This window comes from Terrapene carolina, unplaced genomic scaffold (assembly GCF_002925995.2).
Source record: "Terrapene carolina triunguis isolate 2854851 unplaced genomic scaffold, T_m_triunguis-2.0 Scaffold198, whole genome shotgun sequence".
In the NCBI taxonomy this organism is placed as follows: Eukaryota; Metazoa; Chordata; order Testudines; family Emydidae; genus Terrapene; species Terrapene triunguis.
Window position 1 is genome coordinate 4,623,975 of NW_020664549.1, and position 10,827 is coordinate 4,634,801.

The 10,827-nt window shown below is 50.4% G+C and overlaps 1 protein-coding gene across 1 annotated transcript in view; it reads right to left on the reverse strand.

Moving 5' to 3' along the window:
- Positions 1–1,363: 1,363 nt before the first annotated feature.
- The window catches only part of LOC113407116 (bcl-2 homologous antagonist/killer-like), a 19,428-nt gene continuing 9,964 nt past the window's right edge, over positions 1,364–10,827 (reverse strand). The window contains exons 2-5 of the mRNA XM_026655180.1: positions 7,157–7,292; positions 6,859–7,002; positions 3,501–3,681; positions 1,364–1,676 (exon numbers count right to left, since the gene is read on the reverse strand). Coding sequence (XP_026510965.1) covers positions 1,572–1,676; positions 3,501–3,681; positions 6,859–7,002; positions 7,157–7,292 — 566 coding nt within the window. The 3' untranslated portion in view covers positions 1,364–1,571. The remainder of the gene's footprint in view (positions 1,677–3,500; positions 3,682–6,858; positions 7,003–7,156; positions 7,293–10,827) is intronic.

Consider the following 10,827-nt stretch of genomic DNA (forward strand, 5'->3'; position numbering starts at 1 on the left):
TTAGTCTTAATGCTGCTGCTTCTTCTATCCAGTCTCCAGGCTAAAATTAAGTAGCCTTGGCCCCAGCTACAGGAGCCTTTAGACAGGAGCCAGGTCCTGAGCTTCAGGGCACTGAAGCCATATATTAGCTGATAACTGGCTCTCCCACTCTCCTTCGACCAGAAGATAGTTTGGCTCCCTCCCCACTGGCTGGCTGAACAGTGCTAGAAACAGGGTTAGCAGGAATTGGGTCTAAACCCAATCTGAGGCCCAGGTGGACACAGCCTAAATCCAGTCACAGTTTGCAAGCTTTACCCAGTAGCCTGAAGTGGGAAGCACAGATGGACCCAAGCCTCAGATCCAGATTTAGAAACCCCACGCTCACTGCACAAAAGTTCAGGGGATTTCAAAGCGGGGGCTCTGCTTTGCCGCCACTCTGAATAACTGCCAGCAGGGAGCGGTTTACAATCTCAATCACGGACAGAAATACAGGAGTCAAGTGAGAGGGGCCCCGCCAGACGGATTCTCCATAGAAAGGTTTGTGGATGAAGACCATCATCTGCTGTGCCTGTAAGCCAAACACTGCAGACTTGGGATGGTGCATCGCAACCCAGAACATTCACTCCTGATTTACCCCAGGATTTTTAACCTGACCGTATTTTAGTGTTTGAAAACCAGCCGTTCCTTTATACACCTGCTGCCACCCTGAAGTTCAGGCTTCTGCGTTCCCCTAGGAAGGGCTGGCAACCAGGACCACTAGCACAGTCCTAGGGTGCTGCTCTGGTTAGGTGTCTGCGATGTCCCTGGGAGGGAAAGCAGATCTCCAAATTCAGATCCTGACAGGATCAGTCTGTCATTTTGTCTAGGGGCAACTGGTTTTCTAGTCATGATTGTCACATGCCAAACAGTGTATTTGTTTAGAGGTGGACACAGATGCTCTTTTAAAGTAACCGGGAAAGTTAAGAATCTGGGCTTGGTAGGCTGGGAGCAAGAGAAGGTAAGAGCAAAACCCTCCTGGATTCTCCAGCACTGGCTGACCCCCTCCAATGACTTACAAGCAGAGACTGTATCGGCTCCGGCTGTAATCCTGTTCTGCGAAGGCAGGCTAGATCTGGGCTGAGATCCATTAGAGGATGCTCCGTGCCTTTCCCGGGGATGGCTCTTGAGAATGCCACTCAGTGGATGCGGGAGACACTTGCATTACTTTAACAACGTTTGTTCCTCTAATGGGGCTTCTCCAGTTTCTGTACACTGCAGGAGCCTGTAACCCTCGCCCATCACTGCATGCTGGGAATGTCATCGTGCTGATGTTCCTGACTGCTGCATTCAACCTTTGGATGAGATAATTCAATCCCTCCCCACCCACCCCCAAAATCCCCCCATTAACGCCTCTCTGTGTAGTTCTTGGCAGTCTCCCCACGGATGGCAGTCTCTCCGTGGATGGTGCTGTCTCCGAAGAGGAGTCATCATTTCCAAACTGCTCTCCCTTGTTTGTTCCCTGAGCCCCTCTCTCTCAGGAGATGTCTTTATGACGGCGTGAAGTATTGAGAGAGAGAGTTTGGCCGGATCGCCGGCCTCGGCCTCCACTCCAGTCATGGGCTGAAGAAGCGTCGTACCACCAAATGACCCAGCAGGACCACGACCAACACTCCCATCATGTACAACACGTAAACGTTATCCAACTCCAGTGCTGCCACCTAGCAGGAGAGAGAATTGGCAGGTGAAAGACGCAGCAACAGGATGATCCAATTGCACTAGTGTTGCTGGCATGCCTGGCACTCAGACATCACCTGGGTTGCTTTTTGCACAAACTTGGCAGCATTGGATTCATTAAAATATGCTTGTGCTCCGCCCTGCAACTGAATGAGCCAGATTCTGATCTCCTTTACGCCATGGTAAACCCACAGAAACTTCAGATCATCATCAGTGAATAAGCGTTTTCATCCATCAGCCAGCTCTAGGGTACACACAATAGACATGCCTGCTGCAGCTAAGGGGTCCAATCAGCCCTTTACTTTCAGTACAGCAGTTTTGATATAAAAACTTAAGAATGGACAGACTGGGTCAGACCAATGGTCCCTCTAGCCCAGTATTCTGTCCTGCGACAGTGGCCAGTGCCAGATGCTTCAGAAGGACTGAACAGAACAGGTAGTGATCCATCCCCTGTCATCCACTCCCAGCTTCTGGCAGTCAGAGCTAGGGACATCCAGAGCATGGGGTTGCATCCCTGACCATCTTGGCTAATAGCCATTGATGCACCTATCCTCTATGAACTTATCTAAGTTTTTTTTGAGCCCCATTACAGTTTTGGCCTTCACAACATCCCCCTGGCAAGGAGTTCCACAGATTGACTGTGCATGGTGTGAAGAAGTACTTCCTGTTGTTTGTGTTAAAATGGCTGCCTACTAATTTCATTTCCCCTTCTCATAACACAAGAATTAGATTCTCTGTTTCTTGTGTTATGAGAAGGGGTAAATAACATTTCCCTATTCACTTTCTCCACACCATCCATGATTTTTACAGACCTCTATCATATCCCCCGCCTCCCAGCTGTCTCTTTTACAAGCTGAAAAGTCCCAGTTTTTTTAATCTCTCCTCATATGGAGGCCGTTCCATACCCTTAATCATTTTAGTTGCCCTTCTCTGTACCTTTTCTAATTCTAATATATCTTTTTTGAGATTGGGTGACCAGAACCGCATGCTGGTGTGGGTGAACCATGGATTTATATAGTGGCATTATGATATTTTCCATCTTATTATCTATCCCTTTCCTAAGGGGATATGGGATCTCTTCTATTATCGGACACTCACTAACATGGCAGGAGAAGGACCTCACTCAGAGCTACACTTTCTACGCTGCCCTCAAATTTGGAGTGCCTCATTTTTCAGATGTCCAGCTTTAAACAACCAGGGCCTGATTTGCTGAGCACACACAACTGCCACCAGAGATAACAGGAGCTGTGGGCGCCTAGCCCTCCTGAGAACTGGATTGCTCGTACACACAGGGAGGGTGCTTAGGGTACTAGACTAGGGCTGGGGAAACCCGGGTCAATTCCCTGCTCTGCTACAGGCTCCCTGTGTGACCTTAGGCAAGTCATTTAGCCTCTCTGTGCCTCAGTTTCCCACCTGTAAAGTGGAGATAGTACCACTGGCCTGCTACACAGAGGTGTTGCGAAAATAAATACGGAAAAGTTTGTGAGGTGCCCAAATATCATGGAGATGGGGGCCATGTAAGTACCTTAGATAAATAGATACTGGTGTTTAAGTGTGGATTAAGTACCTAATTTTAGGTTCCAAGTTTGAACATTTTGGCCTAACTCCTGAAGCGTCCCCGCAGCTGGCTGCATTCTGATGCCTCCCCCTCTGCGTCACAGCACCCCCAACTGGTCAGAGCTCAGCTGCAAGCGCCTCTGACCCAATTTGACCAGTAACACTGCTCACAAGGCCAGCTAAGCGAGGAATTGTGCGGACCCTAGCCCGGCCCAGCCGCCCTGCAGAGAAAAAAAGCCAGGCTCACTTACCCATCCTCCTTGGTCGGCGATCCACTGGGCGATGCGGTTGCGGAGCACGAATTCTGCCACGTAGCGAGCGATGCTCCGGAGGAAGCCGGTCACCCCGTGCTGGTACACATGAATCGCCATCCGGTAACCGAACCCCAGCAGCGCAATCACCCTGCCCCAGTTAATGCCGCTGTCAAACAAGCTGTAACAGAACCAAACCTCCTGGTTAAAAAAAAAACACAATACGCTGGTTCTGGTGCTCTGCCGCCCCCTGTTGGGCTGCTCCGTCCACTCACATTACTCTGCAGCTGGTGGAATGTCCAGGGGTTCACAGTTGTGTCCTGTGCACCCCTGGAGCACTCTCAGCCCTCAAGCTACATCCTACCCTGACAAATTTAGTAACAGCTTAGTGGTGAAAAACAAACACAACTAACTGCGCAGTTCTGCTCTCCCACACGCTCAACCACAAAACACTAACAGTTTGCGCTCTGTGAACTGTAGCTATCCTGGAAGGAACACACTCGCCCTGGGGCTTTATCTATGCAACAGAGATATGCAGGTTTAAACAGGATTGTGGCCCAGGCATATTAAGACACGATTTTTTCTTCGCCTGGATGCATGAAAATTAAATACCTCCCACAGGGCTGGATTCTGATCTCACTTTAGCCTGCCAGCTCTTTAGGGCAAGGATGGACTTCCAACATATATCTGTGCAGCATCAACCCAATGGGGGCTCAGTCCTGATCTGAGCTTCCAGGTGCATACAAACAACACCCATTTACATGGGGTTTCGCACCAGTGTCACTATACTGAGTTACTCCTGATTTACACCAGAGTATGTGTGTGACGAGAATCAGGCCCCGGGTTTTAACCTGGATGCCTGTCATGGCTATTTCTGTTCGCACCACTGCAGAGAAACTGTTCTAATGCAGGTATCCGTCCTGCCCCACAGCATAAAGAGGAGGATCTTCATAGTGCAGATGGGGGCCTTCCAGAGCATCATGGAAAGAGACGAGTTAGTGGAGACGGAGGAAAGAACAACACTGAAAAGGCAGGATGGAGAGTGAGTGACAGAGGTTAATTTACCTGTTTGCTGTGCATTAACCGCCTCAGGCTGGCAAAGCGTGGCTTCCCGAAGAAAGGGAGCAGGAAGAAAGGACAGGAGAGACAGTTAGGCAATGTACAGCGTGTGCCCGGGGGGGAAGGCAAGGAGAGGGGTGTTGGTGTGGAGCCTGTCAGCGTCAAGAAGCTGCCTCCCCTTCCCAGCATTGCCATGACACAGGGCTAGCATTTGTACAAGGTCTGGCCTAACGAGGGAGGAAGTGGATAGGGAATTAGACTGGGCCTCAAGGTTTAATCCCCAGCTCAGCCTGAGGCAAATCACTTCATCTTCTCTGTGCCTCTGATCCCCAGCTGTGAAACAGAGCTAAGCCGGAATTCCCCCCCATCACAGGGGGCCTGCAGGGATAGAATCCATTGGTGGTTGTGAGGTGCTCAGATACAGTGGTGATGCAGGGCATGAGCGTCCTCAAACAGAATGAGGCCTCTAGGGGCTATCACAAAATAGGGGAGATAGCCGGGGGGCAAGTGGGAAGGGAACCACAGTCTCCTCAGGGGCCTTTGGGTTCACCAGACATGCCTGCTGTCTTCCCCTTCACCCCGGGATAAGCCACCTCACCTGTGGCCAGGCAAGCAGTAGCAGCAGAGGGGTGAAGTGATTTCCTCTATCTCCTCTCTGATATGGGAGGGACATCTAAAGGGCAGGTGGGGCCACTGGACTGTACAAAATCCAGCACTCTAGGAAGCTGCCCTGATCCCCCTGCATCTCTGCAGCCATTTCAACACAGCATGCATTAGTCAATGCGCCAAGTCCGTCAGGCTGCTCTTGAAATCGGAAGGTTTCCGGGCACCGCTGGTCCGTTGCTCGGTGTTAGACACAGAGAGCAGGCTTCTCCCCTGTGTCCAAGCTATTCTCAGCTCAAGGGGCACCAGGAAACCAATGAGAGGGTCTATTAGGGTGACCAGATGTCCCGATTTTATAGGGACAGTCCAATTTTTTGGGTCTTTTTCTTATATAGGCTCCTATTACCCCCCACCCCCGTCCCGATTTTTCACACTTGCTGTCTGGTCACCCTAGGGTCTATGCCAGTCCCGGTGTGAGTTACAGCAGCCTGGGAGACTGAGGACTGGTGTAACGAAGTGGAGCTCTGCCCTTCGCCCTCCACGGGGGTGGAACATGCCCAGGCCAGGAGTCAGCGCCACCAGCTTTATGCCAGCTCAGAGTTCACACAGGGATGGTCAGTTACAGCCAGGATCCAGTCCCTTTTGCATAGCCCGAGGAGCTGGGAGGATCACATGGGAAGATCTAGCCCTGTGCGTTCTCTGCACTACCAGAACAGGTTCCCTCTCCACCCACTGACCTCTGAGAGAGACTCTCCTCCCACTGCGAACGAGCATGCTAGACGATCAGAGTCCCAACTCCTCAGACTCTTTGCTTTCACTTTTCACCCCCCGCCCGGCCCCGCAACAGCAGGGCAGGAGGACTGGCAGACAACGCCTTCCTTAGAGGACTGTGGAGTAACGAGGTCTGCGTGGTACCTAAGATCAAAGGCTAGACTGAGCTGGTTCAAGGCGTCTGATTGTCAGAGGCCCTGAGGTCCTGCAGGGCCCGCTGCCTGAAGCTGTGTTTGCTTAGCACCGACTGGAAATCAGGCCCTGTGCTTTTAACCATCAAGCCTTTCTGACTGTGAAGAAAAACCTTTGCAATGGAGGCTGACACACTGCTGCCCAGGAACAAAACAGTGACTATATTCCCCTCTCGTGCTGATTTTACACCAGTGTAACTCCAGACATCGGTAAAATCCCGCCTGATGTCACAGAGAGGAGAGCCGGGCCCCACAGCTCTGCCAGCTCAACCAGCGTTTAGTTGTCATGATAAGGCTTGAGACTGATGGGGCAGATTTTCAGCACGGGAGGCCAGCAGGCCATCCATCCTTCTGCATGCTCACTAGCACGTGCAAGGACTGCCAGTGCATTTGCAAACGGGACCGAAGACCCATTTACACGCTGCCAAGATCTGACATGGATGTATGATGACAGACGCAAAAGCAGACAGGCAGAAAATGCGGGCATATTTCAGACACTGCTTCATGAAATGCCAGCCTTCCATTGTGAAGTAGTTCACGGCTGATACCAGCTTCTCTGGGACTATGGGCTGGGGTTGGGGGGGGAATTTGGGTGCCAGCTGTTCTGGTATTGTGGGCAGAGCTTGGGTAAAACAATGCCAATTTTCGCTCCTCTGATTTTCACCCCGCGTGCCAGTCGGACCCTCTCAACATCGCCAGCGTTCCTTGGGAGTGCTGGGAGCTGGCTGCCTTACCTGGAGGCTATCTTAGTGAAGTACTCATAGGCATTGTCCTTCGTGGGCTGCAGGGTCTTCAGCATGTTCTGAAACTCTGCGTCATACCGCATGTTGATGTCATCTCCTATGATAGCCAGGCGCCTGCCCACCTGGTTACTGGTGCTGCCAAGAGGATGGAAAGCATTAGAGATGGGCCCAACTTCCACGCAAGGCCAGGAGGATCCAGGGTCAGGCCACAAATTGGGTGTGAATCCCACCCTGAACATGGATTGTGTTGGGTGACATACGATTCAGTCTGTAATGGGAAGAGCTTTACCTGCCCGGCTCCTGCTGGATCTCTGCAATCTCGGGGTCCATCGGCACCTCCCCTCCACCCTCTTCCCTCTCCTGCTGGTAGCGGTAGAAGGCATAGCTCCGGAACACCTCCTCGGTCTCTTGGGCCACCTGATCTTCTGAGGGAGAGACAATGATTGGCAGGGTCAGGCAGGCAGCTCCTCTGGGGTGCGCAGGAGTGAGGAAACCCCTCCTTATCCTCATGCTCTTATAACACTGGGGAAACTGTGCGGCCCCTCCCATATCCCGAAGAAGTGGGCTGTAGCCCACGAAAGCTTATGCGCCAATAAATTTGTTAGTCTCTAAGGTGCCACAAGTACTCCTGAGACAGTGTGTCCCCACGGCACTAACCCCTGCGCTGCTGCATTCTCCATCATTCTGATGGACCAAATGACCACTGTGCTCCTTAGATAGCAAGCCCTTTGCACCAGGGACTGGATCTGCAGATTGGTCCACACGGGTCTGCTGTGCTTTGGGGGCTCTAGAAACCATCAGAGGAGCCCTCTGAGGCTTGAAGCACTGTCAGATGCCATGTGAAACACCTGGCGGGCTTGCCCTCTATGCAGAGCTGCACCAGTTTGATTAAATTAAACCAGTGCCAAAGGCGGTCTGGGTGCCCTTATTCTGGCCTGACCTAGTGTTCTTTCAGTTTAGCTGAAGTCAATTAGAAAGGGGTTTAAAATGAACTGAAATTATAATACTCAGATATGCTTTTCATCTCTATCTCTCATACAGAGGTCAGTATCATCATCTCCATTTTACAGATGGAAAAACTGAGGCACAGAATAGGGATGTCACTTGCCCAGGTTCACCCAGCAGGCCACTGATACAGCTGGGAACAGAACCCAAGTCTCCTGAGTCCCTGGCCAGTGCTCTCTCCACTGCCCCACGCTGCCTCCCATAATAAAGCCACTCAAACTGAAATAAGCATTTCCACACAGGACTTTGTACCGATAGAACTAAATCAGTTTAACTAAACCAGTGCAATTTTTTGGTTAGATAAGGCCGTAGCAACAAGCCTCGCTACAGGATCAAATGAGGGCTGAACTTGGACCTTGGAGGGAGCATATCAGTGGCAAATAGGGTACGAAAATTAGAGACGTTCAAGACAAAACAAGTCAAGGGCTAACTGGGAGACCCTTTAAAAACATGAGGATTCCCATATCAAAGATACAACCACAGACCATGGGGCTCCCACCCCAAGTTACATGCAGAGAGCACACTCCAGAAGGAGAGGAATTCAAACAGATGTGATGCAGTCACACCATGGATAGCCTCTGTTTTTTGGAAGCTTGACTTGAGACTTGGATTTTTCAGAAGTGCTGAGAACCCACAGCTCGCTCGCACTGATTTCAACTGCAGCTGCAGGCGCTCAGCACCTCTGAAAATCTAAGCCCCAAGGTGTCCGAAATCAGACACTGAAAAAAGCCCTAGAGGCTGCCAAAAAAATCAGTGGTCAACTTCAAAAGTGTTAGCTTCATGTTTTATTGCTTTTAAACAAACATGCACCCACACAAACCAAACCAAACTTTTTTATGAGTGGCTTTCTAAAAATGAGATGTACAGGAGAACTTTTATCCCCAGGAAGCAATGCCAATTCTCATGATTTTAATCACAGGTTTCACAATACTTGATGTCATTCTTAAAGACCCAGCTGCTGGAGTCAGGTGATTATGTAAAAAAAAATCATTTCTGGCCTTTGTGTTTGTGGAGAAAAGCTTGAAAATGCAGATTCCTAACCGTTTCAGAGAGTTAGTCAGAGAGTTTATGGCCAAATGGGAACGCTAGATCATGCAGTCTGATCTCCTTTGTAGCATAGGCCACCAACACACCCTGCACCCGCACACTGGCCAAACAACCGAAATGGGACCAAAGTATTACAGCTCCCAGGAGACCAGACTATTATGAGCCCCAGGCAGAGAACAGGAGGGACAGAGGTATATCAATGCCCACGGCCTCGACAATGGCAGGGAAAGATTGAGAGATGCCCAGATAATCCTGGCAGGTGACCTGTGCCCTGGGTGAAAAAAAAAACCAACCCAAGTTCACTGCCAAGCTGACCTGGGGAGAAATTCCTTTCTGACACCACATATGGCAATCAGTTAGACCCTGAGCACATGAGCAAGAACCAGCCAGCCAAGCACCTGAGACAGAGGATGCTCAGTGCCACCTCAGAACTGTGGCTCTTCCAGTCCAATGTCCCATCTCCAGCTGTGCCTCAAAGGGGGGGGGACGGACCCTCCCAGAATACACTGGAGTGTGGGGAGCAAAATCCCTTCCTGACCCCTGCTGGTGTCTGGCTGAAACCCTGAAGCATGAGCTTTTAGGAGCATAAGACGTACACCAGAAGTGAGTCCGAGGGCTGCTGAGTGCTCCCCCCACCATCACAAACAACCCCAGCATAAAATCACGCTCATAAATTTGTCCAGCTTTCTCTTAAAGCAAATTAAATTGCTTGGCCCTTCCTCCTTTCCCCTCCCCACTAACTCCTAGTGGAAGCCTGTCCCAGAACCTCACCCCTCTGATGGTTAGAAACCTTCTTCTAATTCCCAGTCTCAGTTTGCTCATGGCCTGTTTAATGTCCATTTGTTCTTGTCCCAAAAACGTCCTTCCGCTTAAATAACTGCACCTTCCCTGGTATTTATAGAGAGTAATCCTAGCACCATCGGCCTTATTGTTACATTAAACAAGCCAAGTTCTTCCAGTCTCCTCTCATAAGCTAGGCCCTCCATTCCCCTGATCATCCTAGTAGCTCTTCTTTGCACCTGTTCCGGTTTGAATTCATCTTTCTTGCACCCGAACTGTATACAGGATTCCAGACGAGGTCTTACCAGAGCCTCCTACAAGGGCATTAATCCTTCTCTTCATATAGCTTACGGTCAGAAAGGACCATTAGATCGCCTAGCCTGACCTCCTGCATATCACAGGCCATTGCATTTCACCCAGGTACTGCTGTAAAGAGCCCCAATAACGAGTTAAATTAAAACATTTCAGTCCTCTGAAGTCTAAACCATTATGTGCCACCAGCAGAGAACAGGAAAGACTGAGGTGCATCGATACAGGAGCCCATTGCAATGGCAGGGAATAGATTAGGTGAGATGTGCCAAGTTCAAACACCGGGAGGCAAATGAAAAGAATTCAATATTGATTAGTTTTAAAAATCTCATTCTGAGATTTTTTTTTTGGAGGGCAAGGGCCTATCACAATCGGGTCCTGGTTCAGGACTGAGACTCCAATGCCAATAATAATTTTTGAACACTTGAGGTTGGCCATACTGCCCATGAATATGCCTTGTTGTTTGTAAGTGTGAATGTCTCAATGTGAATTGTTACTGGAATCATAGACTGCTATAAATGTCTGGCAAGTGGGAGCCAACCCATCAACCCAGCCCGGCATCTCTCTGCAGCCACTGCAGGATTGTTCCCTACAGGGTATTTCCTAACAATACGTCTGGTCTAGTTATAAATTAGGGTTACCATATTTAAAAAATAAAAAAAGAGGACACTCCACGGGCCCTGGCCCCGCCCCTTTCCCCAACCCCGGCCCCGCCCCAACTCCGCCCATTCCCCGCCCCTTCCCCAAAGTCCCCGCCCTAACTCCCCCTCCTCCCTCCCAGCCACGCGAAAAGGGCTGCCCGAGCGCTACCGGCTTCAC